This window comes from Gopherus flavomarginatus, chromosome 4, assembly GCF_025201925.1.
Source record: "Gopherus flavomarginatus isolate rGopFla2 chromosome 4, rGopFla2.mat.asm, whole genome shotgun sequence".
Classification (NCBI taxonomy): domain Eukaryota; kingdom Metazoa; phylum Chordata; order Testudines; family Testudinidae; genus Gopherus; species Gopherus flavomarginatus.
Window position 1 is genome coordinate 112,090,998 of NC_066620.1, and position 24,201 is coordinate 112,115,198.

Genomic DNA, 24,201 nt, shown 5'->3' on the forward strand with positions numbered 1-24,201 from the left:
TTTTAAATGTACAGTAACTCGTCACTTAATGTTGTAGTTATGTTCCTGAAAAATGCGACTTTAAGTGAAATAATGTTAAGCGAATCCAGTTTCCCCATAAGAATTAATGTAAATGAGGAGGTTAGGTTCCAGGGAAAATTTTTTTTTGCCAGACAAAAGGCATAGGGAGGCTGTATGTGATTTCAGCTTGAAGCATCTGACTTCCTTGACACTTGTCAGCCAGGCTTCCAAGTTGGGTATGGCACACAGTCCACTTGTTGCATTGGTCAGTAGTCTCCTGGAGACAGATAAAGATCAGGTGTCCTTGCTGATACTATCAGAGCTCTCAGCTGCCTTCAATGCCAAAGAAGTGTTAATTTGCCCTCAGACTGAAGCAGGACTGGATAGGCTTCAGATTGCTTTATTCTTTTCTTTTGGAGTGAACCCGCGGGAATGATGCTGGGAAATTGTTCTGCTCCAAGAGCTCTTTCATGTGGATGGTCTTTGCTGTCAACCTTTTTATGCATATATGAGAGCATTAGGAGAGTTAGTCACAAGATGCGTTGAAGTGCTTTCTATACGCTGATGATGCCCAAATTTATGTCTGCAGCCTGTATAGCTCAAAGAATGTCTGTTTCACTGTCTGGGGGAGATTGGGGCATACGTGAGAGCAAGTTTATTGAGAATCACTTCAGATGAGACTGAGATGATAATCAAGTATCAGAGAGGTAGCCATGTTAGTCTGGATCTGTAAAAAGCGACAAAGAGTCCTGTGGCACCTTATAGACTAATAGAAGTATTGGCGCATAAGCTTTCATGGGTGAATACCCACTTGTCAGACGCATGTGGTGAAATGATAATGGTATTTTGGGGAAAGCAACTGCAGGATATAGCAAAATTATATCAGCTATTTTGATGGTCTGTTTTCTGTTACCAGAATTCACAACTTGGGGATCTGATTACATTCCCAATTAGTTTTAGTCGATCAAAAAGCTGCAGTGACCAGAACTGCTTTTTTCCCAATCTGTATTAGATCAGAAAGTTGCTTTCTAAAGTTTTCAGTCTATAATTATGAAAGATTAAGTGTTAATGATGAAATGGTCTTATGGAGAATTTTTGTGAGTCTCTTTCACACTTGCTACGTTCTGATTTGTAGTTTAACTGTTTTGAATCACAAAATTTAAAGACTTTTGAGACTAAAACACAAAAATGATGCTTTGAAAGGATGCTGATAATGATTCTCTGCAAGTTATGTGATTTGCATACTCAGATGATGCAGCTGTTGCAAATTATTTAGCTATCTTTGATCTTGCAGAGCAGTTTGTTTTATTAATGAGAACACTGCCTTCTTTTTCTTATGCATATAGAATCAGACAAAAACTGCTTATGATAAATATCTTATTTTCCATACATGCTGCAAACAGATTCCTAATATTGTAAATATAGTTTCTGACATTTTTAATTAATTGAGATATCCTATCTCCCAGAACTGGAAGGGACCTTGAAAAATCATTGAGTCCAGCCCCCTGCCTTCACTAGCAGGACCAAGTATTGATTTTGCCCCAGATTCTTAAGTGGCCCCCTCAAGTATGGAGCTCACAACCCTGGTTTTAGCAGACTAATGCTCAAACTACTGAGCTATCCCTCCATGCGCTACATTTTTGCTGATTGTTTTTTAAAGCTAATATCTTTTTAACAATGAACTGTGGAAAATGTGCCTTTTTGTACATACATTGGTGAGCTTGCCCTTCACATAAAGAACACATTGTCTTGAGTTTAAAAGTTTAGTAAGTGTAAACATGTACTTGAGTAAAGATGATGAAATCAAAATAATCCCTGCTGTGCATATAAGAGAAATGATGGAAATAGATAATGGCCCTGAGACTGAAATTCACAGGAATGCAATTATCGTTCATTACTCATTTTTTTGTTTACAGAACATACATATCAATATTATACTGCCATATTTAAGAGCATCACTAAAAGAGAGCACTTATGACTGAGGTAAAAGTGAGTAAATTCATAAGCTTTCAGCATGTCCTAAACATCGATAAATTGGAGGACCTTGAAGGAGATCATTTTTTCCCTTTTCTGTGCTGCTGAGACAGTCCATAGTTTGGGGCTTGGAACCCATGTCAAGCTAATATAGGGCCTGTTTAGATAGTCCATACAAGAAAATGTCCCATTTTAATCAGTTTTCTTGCACAATGAATACTGAATTAGGCCCACAGGATGAAATCAAGAATTTGTCAGTGTGTGTGTATGTGTACACAGTACCTGTCACAATGGGGCCTGGATTCCTGATTAGGGCCTTGAGGTGCTACTGTAATAGAAATAAATGAGAGTGGCTAACAGTATACTAGACCAATGTACATTACAACATTAATAGAACTGACATAAAGATATCATGTTCCTCTGAAGTAACGAAGGCCCCAAGCTGTATTACAAAGAAAGGGCTTTACAAAATCCATTGTTAATAGAAATGTTTTCATTGTAGGGAAAAAATGTTTAATTCAAAAAGAAAACAGGTAGTTTTGGGTTTGGATTTCAACATTATTCTGCGCTGTGCACTACTCAAACGTGGCAACATCTTGTTAGTAAGAGAGTTCAAAATCCTAAAGACAGACCGATACGAGTGTCAAGTATCAGAGGGGTAGCTGTGTTAGTCTGGATCTGTAAAAAGCAACAAAGAGTCCTGTGGCACCTTATAGACTAACAGACGTATTGGAGCATAAGCTTTCATGAGTCTGACGAAGTGGGTATTCACCCATGAAAGCTTATGCTGTAATACATCTGTTAGTCTATAAGGTGCCACAGGACTCTTTGTTGCTTTTTACAGATACAATGAGTGAAAATTGAGTGTATTTTTTTAAAATGTAAAAATGTTTATGTTGTCTAGCATCAGCGATATGCAAAAGGTAAACAGCATAAGAAACGTAAATTAGATTGACCGTAATGTTTGCAGTTTAATAATCTAGGTCTTGACAGGAGTATTGCAGGAAGCAGAAACAAAGTTTCTTGGCAAGCTATGTAGTGGAGTTGAAGAGAGGACAAATTTCACTAAAGTTGCAAGATTTCCACTGGAAACATTGAGTCTTTGGAGCAAGGACAGAGAAAGAAGATATGGGTGGGAGAGCAAGGGTTGGAGGACTGGTATAATGGCTCAAGTGTTGGAAAAAGGGAGGGAGCAATTGTAGTGGGGAAAGGTGGTCTTAACACAGACAATGGAGTTAGAAGCTTTGTCTTCACTAGGAAAAAAAAGTGTGTTCTCACCAAGTGTTTTGCTAATACCTAGTAACTAACAGGAGGTAAAATCCAAGTGATGACAAGGCAATTTGTAGTGTTTGCGTGAGTTAATAGGTCAAGGTAAACCCAAGGGTCTCCCACAATCTCTAGTGTTTGCAGAAGGGGGCACATAAGTACTAATGGATGTCTCTTCTTGGGGTAGGACCCACTGCCAAACAAAAGATGCTCACTGCAGGAAGAACCCCACTGGATCACCTCTTCACCCTGCATGGGACCTTGTCTATAAAGATAAGTTTGGGGCTTTAAACTTGGGGCCTGTAACTCAAAAAACCATAATAGGTGCAGTTTTTAGCATCTGTTAAGTTTTTAAAGTTACATTATATATTTTAAGGCCCCAAATTTACCTTTACAGATGAGGTCCATGCAGGGACATAGACAATCCAGCTGTGGCTTTGTCCCTACAGTGATGTCCTGATGTTTCTTTCCTGAAGGGCCGACAGGAAGGGAAAAAGAGGTACCTTTAGTACTCATGAAGCTTTGAACGGTTTAAAAACAATATGGTACATGTAATTTCTATCTGAATAATCATAGTGGAAAGTCTAAATTGCTTTTAATAAAGCTCCTTTTAATGATTCCTTTGTTTTACAGATATTTTTTATCAGAGTGTAGCCTTACTGTTTAGTCATTTTCCTTTAGTGTTCAAAGGAGCTTGGTCTCTCTGGGTGTGTTTGGGGTGTGTGGAGGGCAGTGGGAAGAGAGTAGTTTGTTTTATTGTTTTTCTGTTAATGCCTTTCATTATCAATTTGCTATCCCAAAATGGAAACCTGCATAATGTTTAGAGCTTCATTTTATGTATTTGTATTCATTGACATACAGTAACTTGAGCAGTGAGAATTGTTAACCTCTATACTGGCCTGCAGATCACCTTACCTTTAACTGTATTCTTATCACTACAGGGGTAAAGATCAGTAGCCTGCTTGGTAAAAAGGGGAGTTTGGAGAAGCTGCAGAGTTATTGGGAAGTCGGATTTTTCTTGGGTGCCAGTGTCCTGGCCAATGACCACTTAAGAGTGATTCAGGCTTCAGAAAAGCTATTTAAGCTAAAGGCACCGGCATGGTAAGGGAATGTACAAGATATGATATTTTGAACACCTCTGTATGTTAAAAGAGCTGTTAATTTAGCTATTTGAACTTGTCACACCTTGATACTTACTACTTTTAATAATTTAAAAAAAAACACTCAAACGATACTTAGGTTATCTTTTCCTCTGAAAACTGTGTGCATGCATCAAGAAGGGAATATAGTATTTTTAAAACTGATGAATGTGCTTTTCTGAGTGTAATATCAGGTCAATGTGTAATTTGTTTTCTTTTCCTTCACATATTTAAAACCACTTAGTATAAAGCAGGCCCACAACATTCAAATTGTAAAGGCAAACAGGAGCTGGTCAAGAATGGATGTTCAGAGAATTTAAATCTTATTGTTAGAGGGGAGAAATACATATGTAATGCAAATTAAATCAAGGAATTTCAAAAGTTGAAACAGCTGCAAGATCTAATAATGCTTCCAATTTCTTGGAGAGACTTCTTCCTACAGCTGATTTTCCCCTCCCAATTCCCTTAATGACTAATTTCTGGAATTATCAAGGTGTCAGAACAGTAAGATTGTACTCAAATTTATCTCAGAGAAATCCTTTCTGTGGTTACTAACACATTTAGTTAGGCGGTGTCTTGCTCCTGTACAAGTGGACAGAGGGAGGTAAGGTTCACCTTTTCATCTTCCTTCCCTTTATGTCTTTGTTCAGGGCCCAGACACATTATGGTCCATTAGCTTAGAGAGCACAGTGACTACTTAGGGCTAGCACACTGCTAGTTCAGGCCTGTCCCAAGAGTGGGGAAGGGGTGGAGCTATGCAGCACATTCTAATCCCCACCGCATCACCCAGCATAGCTGCCCAGGTGCAGGCAGAAGGAGGTACTGCACTTTCTCAAAGGTGATAGAGGAGCCTTGTTGATACACCTCCTCATCACTCCAACATGGGACTGTCCCTTGAAGGGCCCTTGTATTGCCCAGTATGTATCATTATCACAAGCTTAGGCCTGGTCTACACTGGCGTGGGGGTAGGGGGGAGAGGGATTGATCTAAGTTCCACAACTTCAGCTATGTGACTAACGTAGGTGAAGTCGATGTATTTAGACTTACTGTCTGCAGTGACTTCACTGTGGTAAGTTGACAGCTGACATTCCCCCTTGACTCCGCTTACGCTTTTCGCTCCAGTGAAGTACCAGAGTTGACAGGAGAACACTTAGGGGTCAACTTATGGTGTCTAGACTATTAAGTGTGCTTTTCTAGACTAGACGCGCTAAATCAATCCCCCTCGATCGATCGCTGCCCGTCGATCCAGAGCATAATATAGACATGCCCATATAAACTGCCCTTAAAAGAAAACCAAAGTTCCATAATAGCTAAATGGTGGTGACTTTTTCTTTAAGGTTATGTGATCAGGGGCCCATCTTCCTTGGCTGTGCATATTCTATTGCTGTTGTGCTTGTAACACAGCTTTGGGTGGGAGTTTTGAGAGAAGGGTCAAAATGGTGTATACAGGTCATTTGTGTATTTGCAACTGATTCATTAATCAGTAATGACGTAATCATAAAATTATATTTGTATGTTTTCCATTTAATGGTGAAGGAGACCATTATTATGAAAGACTCAGTAAGTATGCCTTAGGAAGCAAACCACAAAAGAGAGAGCCATAGGCTGCAGTTAGAAGAGACATTCTGTATTCCAGCAAAGCTGTCGTCTTTTCCACAATATTCTTGAAGGCTGCCTGGCAGTGTCATTGTTAATGCGAAGGCCCTGAATCCAGAAGCGTCGCATTTTAAGGACCTACACTAAATAATCAATCAGAGCAGATGCAGTGTAGAGGATACAATGACACAGAAGGTTAATGCAATGAAATTGCTCCGGCGTTACAATTTGAAGTTAGTCATAATGGAAATTAGTTTGATGTGGATTCAGTTTAGTCCCCAGGCAGGAGATTTAGCTACATCACAAAACTATCACAGTTCAAGATAACAGACATGCTCAGGATGGAATGGCCCAGAATTTAGGAAAGTTTCACGTTAATTATGTCACTGCCACTGATATCTGGTTCTAAAACAAGGAATCTATTCATTAAAAGCAATCCTAGATAATCAGAATCTGACTGGCTGTCTTGGCATCTTGATGTTGAATTTTTCAAGTCTGAGTAAAGATACAAATATGATTATTTGCGAACTGTATTAAATTTACTGCCTGTATGTGCTTTACTGTTTGTAGGTACCTCAAGTCTATTGTAGAAACTATTTTGATGTATCAGCATTTTAAGAAATTGAATCCAGAACAACATGTTGCCAAACAGGAACTTTTGGACTTTTGGATGGATTTCCTAGTTGAAACCACAAAGACAGATGTGTCTGTAGTTAGATTTCCAGTAAGTGTGCTTTTTATTAACTCTCTCACTTAACTTCTAATTGTATTCATTTCCTTTTTGTCACGTAGGATGGTTAATAAAAATATCATTTGTTCAGAACTTTTTAGGCAATAAACCATGCTCCCTGAAGAAATATATTTGATCTGCGTAGCACAGTGGTTTTAGTTGATTAAATTATGTGACAATGGGGTTGCTTGGTCTGTTTTATAGGAAAACAGCAAAGGAAAAGCCAGGGTAGAATTTTATAATTTAGGCTACCTATAATGTTCCAATCTGTCCAAATGACAACAGAATAATTAAATTACACATTGAGGAAAGGAGTTTTTCTTTCTCTGTCTTATCAGTTGTTAGCAACACATTGTTAGGCTTAGCATATCTGACTCACAATTTATTTCACTTAATGATGTCCACTTGTGCACTGTTTTAGGGACCATAGATAGCCTAGATAGCCAGTACCATACTGTTTATATTATTAGACAGTAATCCAGAACCACGCTACATTACATGCATTCAAATATTTCCTAGAAAAATAATTATGAACCCTGCTAGTAATATATTGCTCAGTTACTTTATGCTGAATGGCTCCTTTATGACCAGCTAGAGGATGCAGGATATATGCAATAAAAAGATCCTCACTACCACTGTTTCCTGTATGCTATGTACCGAGGAAAACTTGTGTCTGAGACACTTTGATGTGGAGGCTTTTGGCAAATATTGCTTTTTTATTATTTTTAAATGGCAACCAATGTTGTTACCCAAATTCCTGAGAAGTGCAAATTGGCTGTTTTGTACAGCTGTGCAGGCTGCTGCAGATTGGACACAATGTGTAGGTGGTACAATCAATCCCAGGGAAAACTGCACTTTGTAATGCTCAAGAGCAACTGCTCCAGACAGCAAGTAGTGACAATGCGAGGCTCTGCAGGGAATCCTATTCTGTCTTTTTTCTGCAAGGAAGGGTTGTGACATGGCCAGGTTTGAGGGAGTTAAAGCAAGAAAATATGCAAATTATTCTTGGCTTCATAACGGACACCCAGGGGAAACCACATCCCTTTCTTATTCTTATCACATGACATAATGAAATATTGAAAACAAAGTCTGCCTTCCAGAACTGTCTCAGCCAAGCACTCTTATTTTCTTTAAAATTAAAATTGAGAAGATCTGGTCAATAACACAATGCAGCCAAAGGTAAAATGCTGTACCCATACTTGTTCATGTGACTATACTTCTGTCACCCAGTAACAGGCGTCTTCTCACTTACAGCCTGAAAAATGTACATGTACAAGCAAAACTGATCGTGCATTGCATACTCTGGAGAAATGGCAACAAAAGAGAAGAAATGGAAAGGCACTATAGAATTTTTGTCAAAGGTTTATAAATGTATTTATAAAAAAAAATTGAAACTAATTTGTAACACTGCTTCTGTGTAACGATCTTCAGCGCAAATTGCCAATAGGGTCTGGATATAGGAACTTCAGTACCAATGCACCGGCCTCTACCAATTGAACATACAAATTAACTCCACAACTGGCAGATGCAGAAAACTGTTATCCTCTGACTAGACACTGGAGGAAGACATGACACACTTTACAAGAATGTTACATATGTAGAAAAATACAGATACTAAAATTCTGCTTCATGCATTTCTTTACAAACTTAAGGTCCAATTCTGAGATGCTGGAGGCCAGATTTTTATAGGTATTCAGGTGTCTAAAGATGCAGATAGGTGCCTAGTGGGATTTTAAAAAGCACGTAACTTCCATCTGTAAGCCTTGACATACCTTTAAAATCTGGCCCTAAGCTATTCTTGTCACTGTAGCCAACTCATCTATGGGCGGTCAAGCCTAGTGGTTGAAATGAGAGTTCAGCCTATTGGTTAGAGTTGGGTATAGGATGGGCAGAGTCCAAGAATGAGCCAAGGGTCAGTGCCGGAGGGACAGAAGCTGAATGCCAAAGCCGGAGGGTAAACAGGAGTCATAGGCCAGAGGCGAAGCTGAGGATCAGAACTGGAGAGACAGAAGCCAAATGTGAGAGCTGGATGGTCAACGAGAGTCATAAGCCAGAGGCAGAGCCAGGGAATTGAAGCCAGAAATCAGAAGCTGGAGGGGAACAGGGGCTGGAGCAGGCAGGGCCTGGAACAAGGGCAGGTAGAGGGGTTGAGCAGCCACTGATGTGCTGTGGGGGCTAAGCTTAAAAGCAGGGCTGCTAAACCAGCAGCTAGTCAGGGGTTGTGGCCACTCTGCCAGCTCCATCTGGGCTCATTGGTTGCCTAGCAGCAGTTAATCTGGGAGCAGGCCAAGAGCTGGTCCTTGTTGCTCTGGCCCCTGCTAGTTAGCTGGCAGCTGTGGAGTGCCACCAACTACGATTGGTACCTATAGAAATAAATGGAGTGTAGATCTTGAACCATTGGGAATTTCCAATAATTTCTATTTGGGTGGTTTTCAATTTTTTTTTAAGCAACTAAGAGAATTCTTGATGGTCTCCAAGACCTGGACATGAGAGGGTAATCTGACTCTGACCTTTTATAGCTACGCCCCAGAGTTTGTGAATGCTGAGCTGAAGGTTGTGGCTTTTCTCTCTGCTTCTCCAGTCTAGTCACACAGAGCCCTGCGATATCATTTTGTTGCAGACACAGCTTACAAATTTTGGAAATCAATAAGTTTAGTATTTATTTACAAAAGCAGTTTAAAAATTCCTATTTAAAAGTAAAGTATAGAAATCACGTGCAAAAAACACAATACGTTGATACATGCTGATTTTAAAGTATGTGGGAAGGGGGTTTGGAGGCAGGTGTTTTAGGTACAAGAAGTAATTTATACTGTTCTCTAACTTGATTTCCTTTCTATTTAAATAAATATCTTGACATATTCTGACAGTTTTTTAGGGGAAATATTTTATAATATCAGTTCAGAATAAATGGAAATGCAGTAACCTTTCCCCCAATTAAATACAAACATTTACAGACTGAAACAGAAAACCTTACATGCAATAAACATAGACTTAAAGGCTTTTGGAGGTTTTTTTTTTGGTCTGGAAATCAGATTTAAATATAGAATACTATCAAAAGACAATAATATCAGTCTTTACCAAATGTCTACAAATGCTAAACTGTGCCAGCTTTTTCCTTTAAGAGCCTGAAGTAAGATGGGTAGTGCCCTACCAAATTCACGGTCCATTTTGGTCAATTACATGGTCATAGGATTTTTTAAAAAGTAAATTTCATGATTTCAGATATTTTAAACCTGAAATTTCATGGTGTTGTAATTGTAGGGTCCTGACCAACTCTGAAGGCAGCAGCAGAAGTAAAGGTGGCATGGTATGGTGTTGCCATCCTGAGTTTTGCGCTGCTGCTGGTGGAGCGCTGCCTTCAGAGCTGGTTGCCCAGCCAACTGCCGCTGCTCTCCGTCCATCTGACTCTGAAAGCAGCATAGAAGTAATGGTGGCAATACTGTGACCCTCCTACAATAACCTTGCGACACCCCCCACAACCCTCTTTTTGGTTTGGATCCCCATTTTGAGAAATGCTGGTCTCCATGAAATCTGTATAGTATAGGGTAAAAGTATTCAAAAGACCATATTTAGTAGAATCATAGAAGATTAGGGTTCGAAGAGACCTCAGGAGGTAATATAGTCTGACCCCCTACTCAAAGCAGGACCAACCCCAACTAAATCATCCCAGCGAGGGCTTTGTCAAGCCGGACCTTAAAAACTTTTAAGGAGGTTTCATGGAGTAGACCAGATTTCATGGTCTCAGATGTGTTTTTCATGGCCGTGAATATGGTAGGGCCCTAAAGATGGGCCATCAGCTACTTTTGGCTGAGCATTTTTGATGTAGTGTAGCACAACAGTATACTAGGTGGCTAGGTTAGATCAAATCTTGTTGCACTGAATTCCCTCTCCTCTGGATTAATCTTCCAAATTCTGCTCTCACATATCCCAAGAATTGTTCCACTATCTGTTGTCAGCATGTGGCCCCTTGGATGCTGTTAGTTCCAATGGAACCATTTCCTCCCGTCCAGTTCTATAGTTACTGCTCACAATGGTCTGACTTAAAAGCAATTTAGTCTAGCTCCAGAGTGAAGAACTTTCTGTTTACTCTCTGATGAGCTTTCCAACTGCTCCTTTCCTAACCCTAATTGCAAACAAAGGCACAAAGTGGCCAATTCCATGCACTGCTACAGACTAGGGGCCGAATAGTTAGGCAACAGTTCTGCAGAACAGGGGTTACAGTGGACGAGAAACTGGATATGAGTCCACAGTGTGCCCTTGTTGCCAAGAAGGCTGATGGCATTTTGGGCTGTATAAGTAGGGGCATTGCCAGCAGATCGAGGAATGTGATCATTCCCCACTATTCGACATCGTTGAGGCCTCATCTGGAGTAGTATGTCCAGTTTTGACCCCCGCACTACAAGAAGGGTGTGAAAAAATTGGAAAGAGTCCAGCGGAGGGCAACAAAAATGATTAGGGGGCTGGAGCACATGATTTATGAGGAGCGGCTGAGGGAACTGGTATTCTTTAGTCTGCAGAAGAGAAGAATGAGGGAGGATTTGATAGCTGCTTTCAACTACCTGAAAGAGGGTTCCAAAGAGGATGGAGCTCGGCTGTTCTCAGTGGTGGCAGATGACAGAACAAGGAGTAATGGTCTCAAGTTGCAGTGGGGGAGGTTTAGGTTGGATATTAGGAAAAACTTTTTCACTGGGAGGGCGGTGAAGCACTGGAATGGGTTACCTGTGGAGGTAGTGGAATCTCCCTCCTTAGAGGTTTTTAAGGTCAGTCTTGACAAAGCCCTGGCTGGGATGATTTAGTTGCGTATTGGTCCTGCTTTGAGCAGGGGGTTAGACTAGATGACCTCCTGAGGTTCCTTCCAGCCCTGATATTCTATGATTCTGTGATCCTCAAACTGCCTCCATTGGGTCCAAAAACCTACCATGTTACAGAGGTTGCTCAACACCTGGCAGTAGGCAATGAAGGTACTCAGAACCTTGTTGAATCAGGAGTACTATGTGATCATGTCTGTAGTGGAGAAAGGCGGATTATAGAAAAACTAAATTTAAACTAGAATTTCAGACAATAGGCTAGTGTGATCATTTTACACATTTTTATCTTTTCCCCTTGTGATTCCTACTGTGCTAGGACTTTAGACATGTTTTCAGTTGATCACAATGCTTTTTACATTTCATAAACCTTTTAATGACTTTTAATTCCTTCCCCCCGCCAAGGTTTTAATATTAGAACCAACAAAAATTTACCAGCCTTCATATCTGTCCATCAATAGCGAGGCAGAGGAGAAGACCATATCTATCTGGCACGTCCTACCTGATGACAAGGTAAACTACTGCACTTGTTTTAGAATGAGAAATGTAAATAATGAATTGTACCTTATGGTCTCTGAATCATGTAAGTAACATAAATCCTATAACTATAGACTTCTTACAGTTGGCTACCCAAAACTTACCTGTGGTATATAAGAAATATCTTTATTTACATATATATTGTTGGGCATTGCTTATTTCTCAGACAGTGTTTCATTGTTAAGTATTTTTTCCATGATCTCTTTTATGATTTAAAAAAAATGTTAAATTTATAATCTTATTTCAGAAGGCTTGATTTTTAAATATATAGTGTACAAAGATTCAATAGCACGTTACTGAAAGTTTGCCTTTTAAAATATATGTACAACACATCAGTAATATTGTAATATAAATCTTTTTCTAAATGGAACTTTCCTCTGTTTTTTCCCTCTGGTGTTACCCAAATCCATTTTATAGTTTTGAAATGTGCTTAAAAGAATTATAACTTTTGAAATATGGGTGCTTTCAAATGAGACAGTTTCACCAGAATGGCTTACCTGTGTCATCTTTGAGTACTAGACCCTCAGTAATGCACTGAGAGTATCAAAAATGCCCCTAGCTGGCACTCACTGGTTTATATTGTAGCCTGGTGTAGACACTGTAAATATGATGGCAGAGGAAATAAAGATCATTGTTTTGAATAGTTGTGCAGGAAGTCAGGAACTTAAAAGAGGAAATTGATCAAAGAAAATAGATGTTTAGGAGACTGAGAAGCTGAGAAAACATGGTTAAAGATATGGAAACTTGGAAGCTGATATTTGGGATATTTGGAAGGAGAGTGAGTCTGAAGGAGCTTTGGAGACGAGGAGTGAAGTGAGGCGTAGATGGAGGAATTACTGCATCCAGAGATACTTGGAAGGAAACAGTAGAATGGTGGGGGTTGGAGCAGCCAGGAAGTTTTGGAAGCAGGAAGAAAGAAAGGAGCCTGGGAGATGTGGAAGAGGAGAGAGAAGAAGAAGGCATAGGGCATGAGTGAGTTCAGGAAGATGTGGAATCAGAAAAATGTTACAGATGATTTCTCAGCTCCCAAGAACCAGAACAGTCGTTATCATTTCTTTTCTGATGACTGTTCTTCAGTTGCAGGGTATGGCAAAGGGGAATTGTTTCCTGGAATCAGTCTGTCATGTTCCTTTTACACTTACAATAGAAATATTTCTAATATGCACCTTTTTCACTATTTTCTATTTCTACTCGTCCTCCTTTGACCAATGTATGTGGAACACATGAGCAATAGCACTTGGGCTTTTTCTTGGGGAAAATGGACCATGGGGAAAAGCAGGTAGGTAATAGCAGTAATAGGACATTCGGAAGACAAATTGAAATGCAGTCTAAACTGTGTCCAGATCAATGAATTCCTGTTCATATGTGATCAGCTTTGATCGGAATCATTCACGATAGTCTCAGATTATCAAACAAACATACATACATATATTGCCTTAGCTGCTGGACACAAACCAAAATATATTTGCCACACATTGTAAATAATGTCATATGTTGGTGCGGCAATGGAAACTCTGATACCATAAAACATCTGCTCTGGAAGAAAGCTATAGGGTATTTCATATTTGGAATTATCTCACAACTCATAAATGCATAATTAATAATTCACTCCCAGACAATCCACTTCTCTCTGTTTGGTGGATTATTTCTCATACCATAAATATAAAGCATAATTATTACTCTGAACTCCCCAAATCCCCTCATACTTGCTCAAATATTCTGTAGTATATTAATGACTGAACGTGCATCATTCATTACTGGACAAAATTTCTTCATAGCTGTTTGGTCAACATTCCTTAATTTCTATAGATATCTTTTTAAACTTTCATGAACCTCAGTCTTTCTCTCTCCTCCTGTACTCTGTCAAAATGAAAACAACGAGGAGTCCTTGTGGCACCTTAGAGACTAACACATTTATTTGGGCATAAGCTTTGAAGCAAATACTCAGCAGCAACTACACACCACACAAGAAAAACACTAATCCAGGAGCCAATCCCTGCAACAATCCGCATTGCTAACTCTGTCTGCAGTTTTATTCAAGGGATACTATCATAGGACCTAACCACATCAGCCACACCATCAGGGGCTTGTTCACCTGCACATCTACCAATGTGATATATGCCATCATGTACCAGCAAAGCCCCTCTGCCATATACATTGGACAAACCGGACAGTCTCTATGCAAATTAATAAACGGACACAAATCAGACATCAAGAATTGTAACATTCAAAAACCAGTAAGAGAACACTTCAACCTGCCTGGACACTCAATAACAGACTTAAAAGTGGCAATTCTTCAACAAAAAAATTCAAAAACAGATTTCAATGGGAAACTGCAGAACAGGAATTAATTTGCAAACTTGACACCATCAAATTAGGCCTGAATAAAGACTGGGAGTGGCTGGGTCACTACAAAAAATATTTTTTCCTGTGTTGATTCTTGCACCTTCTTATCAGCTGTTGGAAATGGGCCACGTCTGCCCTAATTGAATTGGCCTCATTAGCACTGATCCCCCACTCGGTAAGGCAACTCCCATCTTTTCATGTTCTGTATATTGATACCTGCCTACTGTATTTCCCACTCCATGCATCTGATGAAGTGGGTTATAGCCCATGAAAGCTTATGCCCAAATAAATTCGTTAGTCTCTAAGGTGCCACAAGGACTCCTTGTAGTTTTTGCTGATACAGACTAACATGGCTACTCCTCTGAAATCTGTCAGAATATTAATTCATGTCATTGTAGGTCAAAATATGGGCTCCTTACTCCCATCACTGAGCAATTAATTAGATTCACTGCAGTCAGTGGAACTACCTATAAATATTGCAAGACAAAAATCTAGGATAAGTGAAGACAGAGAGTATGCATCAGCAACTTAAAGATAAGTAACATTGCAAGGATGTTGTAATTTTCCCATGACTAAGCATTACAAACCCAGGAAATTCAGAATGAAGGCTATATTTAAAAGAAATTCAGTCATGTTAGGAATGGAAATGTACAATTAGGGTACACAAACAACCTTAACTCTACCCTATAGTGACATCATGCAATAACCATTAGATTATGATTAAGGAACATTACTCAGTGTTTTGGCCACAGATAAAATGAAACTGATTTTTAGAGATTTTTCCCTCTATATGAGAAATTTGAAAAGTCCGTGTGATTCCATTATTGATATTATTTAGAACAAAGAAGACTAACACATGCTCAATTTCTTAAAGGACCCAGGCTTTAATTAATTTTTAATTCTTGAGTTAATAGATTTACTGGTAAATTCTCAGAAAATTTATTCTGTACTCAAAGAATAAGTGTGTAATTTTAAGGAGTGTATGGTTTCTTTTTCAGACATAAGAGGTTTAATATTTGCTTTAAATGTGAAATGAAACTCAACTTCTCAATTTGCGACTGGTAACTACATAACAAGAAAAGGTCTCACAGTCTGGCCCAGTATAAATAAATTGCCCTCTTCCTTTTTCACAGCCATTTTCCAATGAGTATTTTCCTACTTAACTCAGTTTTAATTAAATGATAAAACTTGTGAAACTTAAACAAATTAATGGAAAAGTTCTTATAAAAGTCAGTTAGTGGATCTGCTTTGTTTCTGTTGTTCCCTGAATGTAGCAGTTTGTTTTCTGATAGGACTGTGGCACTTCTCTAAAACCTATTTGTCAGTAGGAAACGAGATAGCCAAGCTGCCTTGGTTTCGTGTTGGCTTCTGAATCCAATTTGTGATTTTTTACTAACCGAAGAACAGATGCTGGAGTTGGATAGCACCCTGATATGTTTACTCAGGTTATTTAGAAGTTGGCAGAATCATGGGCAACATAGCTTTTCTGTAATTCAGCAGCCTGAGAAAATGATGTGGTAAATGAAAGGGGTTGTATGAATCTGCGAGAGAGTACTCTTTCATAAACTATAAAGCTATAACATGTGACTTGGGATTCTCATGCTTTTTTAATCCCTTCACCCTTCCTGAATGTTTATTTTGGAGTGATCATGGGTAAAAATGGGCTGAGGACCCATAGCTGGAAGGCATTCAGGGGGAACTGGGAGGTGGATGTGGGAAGAGGGGCAGCTGAGGTTGCTGAGATACTCCCCACTATTGCTGGAGGATGAGGGAAGCAGAGGTTAAGGTGGTTGCTCTTCCCTCATATAGGGGAGCCAGGAGACCTAATGTGACAAGAATCCCCATCCCTTTGTTCTGTTCCCTCCTGTAGGCAAAGAAAATACCCATGTTGGCTCTTCGCCAGCTAGCGTGGGAGGGGTGCAATATTAAGCGGCGAAGGCTAGTTTAGAAAACGAGAATGATATAAAATTAGCATGGCACACATTCCGTGGATTAAATCTGGCCAACTGCTAGGTCTCAAAACATAATGGTAAATGGAGAATCATTACTGAATGGATGTGTTTCTGTTAGGGTCCCGCAGGGATTGGTTGTTGGCCCTAACCTATTTAACCTTTTTATTAATGACTTGGAAGAAAACATTAAATTATCACTGATAAAGTTTTCAGATGACACAGACTGGGGGAGTGGCAAATAATGAAAAGGAGAGGTCACTGATACAGAGTGATCTGGATCACTTGGTAAGCTGAGCTCCAGCAGACAATATATGTTTTAATAAGGCCAAATGTATACATCTAGGAACAAAGAATGTGGGCTATACTAATGTGAGGGGGGGACTCTTATCCTGGGAAGCAGTGCCTCTGAAAAAGATTTGGTTTTGTAGTGGATAATCAGTTTCACATGACCTTCCAGTCTGACACTATGGTCAAAAGGGCTAATGCAATCTGTGGATGCATAAGCAGGGAAATCTCATGTAGGAGTAGAGAGGTTATTTTACCTCTGGATTTGGCACTGGTTTGACCATTGCTAGAATAGTGTGTCTAGTTTTGGTGTCCACAGTTCAAGAAGGATGTTGATAAATTGAAGAGGGCTGAGAGAAGAGCCAGAAGAATGATTAAAGGGTTAGAAAACATACCTTGTAGTGATAGGTTCAAGAAACTCAATATATTTAGCTTAACGAAAAGAAGGTTAGGAGGTGACTTAATTACTGTCTGAGTATCTTCATGGGGAACAAATATTTAATAATGGGTTCTTCAGTCTAGCATATAACACAATCCAGTGGCTGGAAGTTGAAGGCAGACAAATTCAGACTGGAAATAAGGTGTATATTTTTAACAGTTAGAGTGACTGACCATTGGAAGGATTTACCAAGGGTCATGGTGGTTTCTCCCATCACTTACAATTTTTAAATTCAGATCAGATCTTTTTTCTAAAAGATATGGTCTAGGAATTATTTTGGGGGAAATTATATGACTTGTGTTATACAGGAGGTCAGACAGATGGTCCTTTCTGGCCTGGGAATCTATGAACAAGTAGCCAGCCAGAAGTCAGGGGATCTTGAGCAGAAGGTCAGTCTAAACAAAGTTTTTCAGGTATCTCTTAAAAATTTCAAGCCTTAGAATTCAGCTAAGAATCTCTAAATTGAAGTGGGCTAAAACCCACTTCATACAGTATTTTCCACCGCATGCATCTGTTGAAGTGGGTTTTAGCCCACAAAAGCTTATGCTCAGATAAATTTGTTAGTCTCTAAGGTACCACAAGTAGACTCATAGACTTTAGGGTTAGAAGGGACCAATGTGATCATGTAGTCTGACTCCTGTTCTTCTTGCTGATACAGACTAACATGGCTACCATTCTGAAATAAATTACTTTTAATGCTCCATTCTGCAGTGAGAGCTGAGCCTGAGTTTAGGAGCAATTTGTAGCACAATTGGCATTGTATCGAGCAAGGCTGACCATATTTGAATATCCTCCTTCCTCGTTATTCAAATCAAACATTGCCTTCTCAAGGTTTGTCAAATCACTCAGTACCTTTCCTTGATACTGAGACATTTCTACTCCTTCTACTCTGAGCATTCATTTTTAGCTATTAAACTAGGTCTGAGCAGAAAAGCTTTGGTAACTTATATGCATTTCATAAACTGGCAAAATAATCTATTATGGAAATTTTTATGAACATTTATATAGAGGTAGCACCTAACAGCTTTAGTCCCATTGTATGGCAATGTGCTAGGTAATAAATGAGTCCCTGTGATAACAGTTTGTCCAATAACTCATTTAATATGAGGACATTCCCACATCATTCATGGCTAGTTAGAATTTGCTACTTTACAACTGCAGGTTACTTTTAAATGGATTTTTAAAATTATTTGAGGTTTGATGTAGGTCTAAAGAAAATACAATTGTGTGTATTTGGTACATTATATTATGGTATTTTATATTAACATAACCACCTGTAATAAAATGTGAACAGAGAAGAAAGAAGGATTAAGAAGATATGGAGAAGGGGAAAAATGATCTGGCAAAAGAAAGGTGTCATAGATTATCAAGTACTGTAGGCTCAGCCTCCTTTACAATTCACTGTACAAAATGCAGCAACTCTGGCAATGTGTCTTCCTGTTTTATTTCTTGCTATTCTTGACAGGTGTCATAAGCTGTTCAACTTCATGTCTCTTTTGTCATTGGGAATTCATTTGGTTGTGACTGTGGTTGGCACCAAGGCTTCATTCTAAATCTTGTCTCTCAGCAAGAAATGTTTCTTGGCTTTATTGTTCTAGTTACTGAAATGCTCTGCAGAGCAGTATTTCTGTTTGGCAAAGATTGTTCAGAGATGCCGTTGGCATTATGTTAAGATGCCACAAAGAATAATTGCTACAGTGTAAAATGATAATGTTTTGAGTAACTTTCCTAAATCTTTCAGCCTCTTCAGTTACAGGGTAAAAGATAATGCATGTGGAGCTTTTATATTAAGGGAAACTTTTATTATCATGTTTTATCTTTACACTTTTTCTGAATGTTACAGAAAGGTATTCATGAGTGGAACTTCAGTGCTGCTTCTATCAGGGGAGTAAGGTAAGTTTCCTTTATATCATGATCTTAAACAAACCAAGGTAACTGGGTGTGTGGTCTGCTGGGATAGTGCGGTGACTTGGATGGAGGGTTGGGGGACAAAACTTAAGAGAGTTTTGCATCTGTCTAGAACATGGGGATTTCCAACATAACACAAGCCCTGAAATGTCTCCTTGTGATTCTAAAATGGCCACCTGCAATGGCTATCAAACAACAACAAAATTAAAAAATTAAAATTGCTAATTTAAAAAAATATTATTTTTCTGACTAAAATAGTTCCGTAATTCACATTTAAGTGAAGTTATAAGTAGAATTAAGATAATTGGTTACTTTTAATGTATTATTATTATTTATTTGCATTACCATAACACCTAGGAGCGCCTGTCATGCACCAGGACTGCATTGTACTAGGCTCTGTATAAACATTTAACTAAAAAGATGGTCCCCGTCCAAAAGACCTTACAGTCAAAGTATAAGACAAGGGATAACAGGTGGATGCAGACAGGGAGAGCAGAATGGAACAATGAAACTGTGGTAGGCTGTGGTCTCCACACAGCAGCTGCCTGTGTGTTAAATTCTTTTGTAGGCATCATGGCAGAGTAGGTTTGAAGGAGGGCAATGCAGTAGCTTTGTGAATGTTTATGGGGAGCTCTTCCCAAGCGTGAAGGGCAGCATGGGAGAAAGCACAAAGAAGCTTCTTTGAAAATTTACCAAGCGGGCAGTGGAGGCTGGTATCCTTAGCTGATAGGAGGCAGGAGTCAACATCTCCATAATGAATGAGAGATCATAGGCAGTGTGGCAATAGACTATGAAGGGCCTTTCAGCTGAAGACAAGTAGCTTCTTTTTTATGCGAAAGAGAAGGTGAAACAGTGGAGGGATGCAAAAACAGAGGTGCCAAGGTCAAATCAAGGGCTAGGATAGCGATCTTTGCATTTTGAGTGGATATCAGTGGAGCAAGATTGCATATGATGTCATGTGTCAAAGCCAGGGAGAAGGATAATAATCAAAATGCAAGATAATAAGACTGGATGAGAGTTTTAGCTGTATGGATGGAAAGGAAAGGTCATATCTTAGAGACGTTAGGCAGAAAGAATCAGAAAGATTTAGCCAGCCTGGATGTGAGGACCTAGAGAGAGAGCTGAGTCAAAGATGATGCCCAGGTGATAGATATGAAGCCCCTTTCACGGCATCCAAAAATAACTAGTTATGTTGAAAACTTAAGCCATTAAGATGTATAATTTCTTTATGTTGTGATTTTTAAAATTAATTGTTATCCTATATTATTTGTAAAAGATTGTTTTACTGATATTTAAAACTAAACAAATTACATGTATCTGATCATAACAAGAAGCCAGGTAAACTCTGTTGCCCCAGAAATGTAAAAGGCCTGATTCTCATTTGCACTAAAGACTCTTTATTCAACTTCAAATCTTTGCTTCCCCATGGCCCTGGCATGCCCATATTTTTCTTCAACACTCTTCCTTAAAAGGGGAGCGGGAAATGGCTGGTACAGAAACCAGCTCTGCCACTTTTGTTGGCTTTACTTCAGCAAAAAGCTCCCTTCTGTATGTGGGATTCTCCAGTGGGCATTCATGTCCAGATTCTGCCCCCTCAGCATCACTGAACTGCTGCAAAATCTGGCCATAGAGTGTACTCATGTGCATGAAGTTAAACATGTGCAGAACTATTTGAAGGATCCAGGTTTTAATTTATACATGTTAATATCTAGGAAAGTACCACTGTGCTGCTTTAGATCACTTCCTTATTTTTGTCTTATTTTCTTCCTGTGCTTACACATACCATGTTAATAATCTCATTTTAATATTTTAAGTGTATTTTTTTAAAAGAAAATCAAATTATCCAACCAGTCCTCTGTTCTAAAAATGACACAAAAATTGTCTTGTCTCTAATAAATTCCTACACAGATGGACCATTTTTGCATTTCCACCATCTAATAACTCTTTAAGGCTATCAACAGACACAGTGAATCAGTTTATTTTAGGGAAAAAACTGCAACAATGCATGTGGTTCAGTCTGGTTTCAGTTTTTGTTACAATAAATTTTCGAGCATTTGTAAACTTTTTGCCAAATGGCAGTTGTTGTTTTTTTGGCACTGCTAAAACATGTATTAGTGTTTACTTATGTTGCCTAGATGCCTCCAGTTCTGTTGTTATAATTTAAGACCAATCTTATTTGTCCAGATGTCCAAAAAAGTCTGGAAAATTTTAAACTGCCTCAGTAGAGCTAAGGTCTGTTTCTGCAGTGGCTCTGACAGAACTCAGACAATCTTTGATGGCTTGGCTGTGGGGCAGTTGGACAAAGTTGATGTTTGTTTAATTACAAAGCTAAAGAAATGTATATGCACAACTCATATAAACGTATCTGTATATAATCGGCATAAGTGCTGAAACTAGGGATGCTGGGGGTGTGGCGGCACCCCGTGACTTGAAATGGTTTCCATTATATACAGGGTTAACAGTTTGGTTTGATGGCTTTCAGCACATCCACTATACAAATTGTTCCAGCACCTATGATGATCAGATTGTCTCCTTCTTGTTTCAGTTGTTGTTAATCTTGTTAGATTAGAAGCTCTTTGAGTCAGGGGCCTATCATAACCTTAGTCCCAGATTTGGACCTTAGCGTCCAAAATATGGGGGTTAGCATGAAAACCTCCAAGCTTAGTTACCAGCTTGGACCTGGTACCTGCTGCCACCACCCAAAAAATTAGAGTGTTTTGGGGCACTCTGGTCCCCCTGAAAAACCTTCCCTGGGGACCCCAAGACCCAAATCCCTTGAGTCTCACAATAAAGGGAAATAATCCTTTTTCCCTTCCCCCCTCCAGGTGCTCCTGGAGAGATACACCGACACAAGCTCTGTGAAACTACACAGAGTGACTTTCCCTCTCTGTTCCCAATCCTGGAAACAAAAAGTACTTTCCTATTTCCCCAGAGGGAATGCAAGATCAGGCTAGCAAATCCAACACACACAGATCTCCCCCCCTGATTTCTTCCTCCCACCAATTCCCTGGTGAGTACAGACTCAATTTCCCTGAAGTAAAGAAAAACTCCAACAGGTCTTAAAAGAAAGCTTTATATAAAAAGAAAGAAAAATACATACAAATATTCTCTCTGTATTAAGATGATACAACACAGGGTCAATTGCTTAAAAGAATATTGAATAAACAGCCTTATTCAAAAAGAATACAATCAAAGCACTCCAGCACTTATATTCATGCAAATACCAAAGAAAAGAAACCATATAACTTACTATCTGATCTCTTTGTCCTTACACTTAGAAACAGAAGATTAGAAAACAGAACTACTTCTCCAAAGCTCAGAGAAATCAGGCAGCCAGAAAACAAAGACCTCAGACACACAATTCCCTCCACCCAAAGTTGAAAAAATCCGGTTTCCTGATTGGTCCTCTGGTCAGGTGCTTCAGGTGAAAGAGACATTAACCCTTAGCTATCTGTTTATGACACGCCCCCCAAATTGCAGACAGTGGGGAAGCTCACTGGCGGCGATTTCTTTCTACAACTTGAAAATAAACAGATTAATACAACACATGCACCTTTACATATACTCCTAAGTATATAACTAACAGACTTCTACATTTTAAGAACACTTTTTAACTACTGAATTCTGGGAAACTCTCACGGGAGAGTGCATCAGCAACTTTATTAGAAGCTCCTGTGATGTGTTGAATTTCAAAATCAAAATCTTGGAGAGCTAAACTCCAACGAAGAAGTTTCTTGTTGTTCCCTTGGCAGTATGAAGCCACTTTAGTGCAGCATGGTCAGTTTGTAGTTGGAACCACCGTCCCCAAACATATGGGCGTAGCTTTTCCAGGGCGTACACAATGGCATAGCATTCCTTTTCACTGACTGACCAGTGACTTTCCCTCTCAGACAGTTTCTTGCTGAGAAACACGACAGGATGGAAGTTGTGATCTGTTGCTTCCTGCATGAGCACTCCTCCTATACCACGCTCAGATGCATCTGTTGTTACTAGGAATGGCTTGTCAAAGTCCGGGGCCCTGAGCACAGGGTCAGACATGAGCATCGCCTTAAGCTGGGTAAAGGCCTTTTGACACTCGTCAGTCCACTTAACGGCATTTGGCTGGGTCTTTTTGGTCAGGTCGGTCAATGGGGCAGCGATTTGGCTGTAGTGTGGGACAAATCGCCTGTAGTATCCGGCCAAGCCTAAGAAGGATTGGACCTGCTTTTTGGACCGTGGGACAGGCCACTTTTGGATAGCATCCACCTTGGCCTGTAGGGGGTTTATGGTTCCTCGACCCACCTGGTGCCCCAGGTAAGTCACTCTGTTTTGGCCTATGTGACACTTTTTGGCCTTAACAGTTAGTCCTGCCTGCCTGATGCGCTCAAAGACCTTTTCCAGGTGTAGTAGGTGTTCGGGCCAGGAGTCTGAAAAAATGGCCACATCATCGAGGTAGGCAACTGCAAATTCTCCCAGTCCAGCTAGTAGACCATCTACCAGCCTCTGGAAGGTGGCGGGTGCATTTCGAAGGCCGAAAGGAAGGACATTGAATTCATACACCCCCGCATGGGTGACGAATGCTGACCTCTCCTTGGCAGGTTCATCTAGCGGTACTTGCCAGTACCCCTTGGTTAAGTCTATTGTAGAGATGAACTGGGCACGTCCCAACTTCTCCAATAGCTCATCGGTACGTGGCATTGGATAGTTGTCCGGACGAGTTACAGCATTTAGCTTACGGTAGTCCACGCAAAAGCGTATTTCCCCATCTGGTTTGGGTACCAGAACCACTGGAGATGCCCATGCACTGGTAGATGAGCGGATTATACCCATTTGTAGCATGTTCTGGATCTCCCGTTCTATAGCAGCTTGGGCATGAGGAGACACTCGGTAGGGTGGGGTTTTGATTGGGTGAGCATTACCTGTATCAATGGAGTGGTATGCCCGTTCAGTCCGTCCTGGGGTGGCTGAGAACAATGGGGCGAAGCTAGTGCACAGCTCCTTGATTTGTTGCCGCTGCAGACGTTCCAGGGTGGTTGAGAGGTTCACCTCTTCCACGCCACCGTCTTTTTTCCCATCGTAGTAGACACCGTCAGGCCACTCAGCATCATCTCCCTGGACTGTAAACTGACAAACCTGTAAGTCTCTGGAATAGAAAGGCTTGAGAGAATTAACATGGTACACTTTAGGCTTTAGTGAGGAATTGGGAAATGCTATGAGGTAGTTTACAGCTCCCAGGCGCTCTTGG

The 24,201-nt window shown here is 39.8% G+C and overlaps 2 protein-coding genes across 2 annotated transcripts in view; one reads left to right on the forward strand and one right to left on the reverse strand.

Moving 5' to 3' along the window:
- Positions 1-24,201, forward strand: part of MAP3K5 (mitogen-activated protein kinase kinase kinase 5) — a 171,210-nt gene that overhangs the window by 100,850 nt on the left and 46,159 nt on the right. The window contains exons 9-12 of the mRNA XM_050949459.1: positions 4,182-4,341; positions 6,546-6,699; positions 11,916-12,023; positions 18,913-18,962. Of these exons, the coding sequence (XP_050805416.1) occupies positions 4,182-4,341; positions 6,546-6,699; positions 11,916-12,023; positions 18,913-18,962 (472 nt within the window). The remainder of the gene's footprint in view (positions 1-4,181; positions 4,342-6,545; positions 6,700-11,915; positions 12,024-18,912; positions 18,963-24,201) is intronic.
- PDE7B (phosphodiesterase 7B) overlaps positions 1-24,201 on the reverse strand; it is a 708,282-nt gene that overhangs the window by 4,807 nt on the left and 679,274 nt on the right. The gene's annotated exons all lie outside the window — the stretch shown is intronic.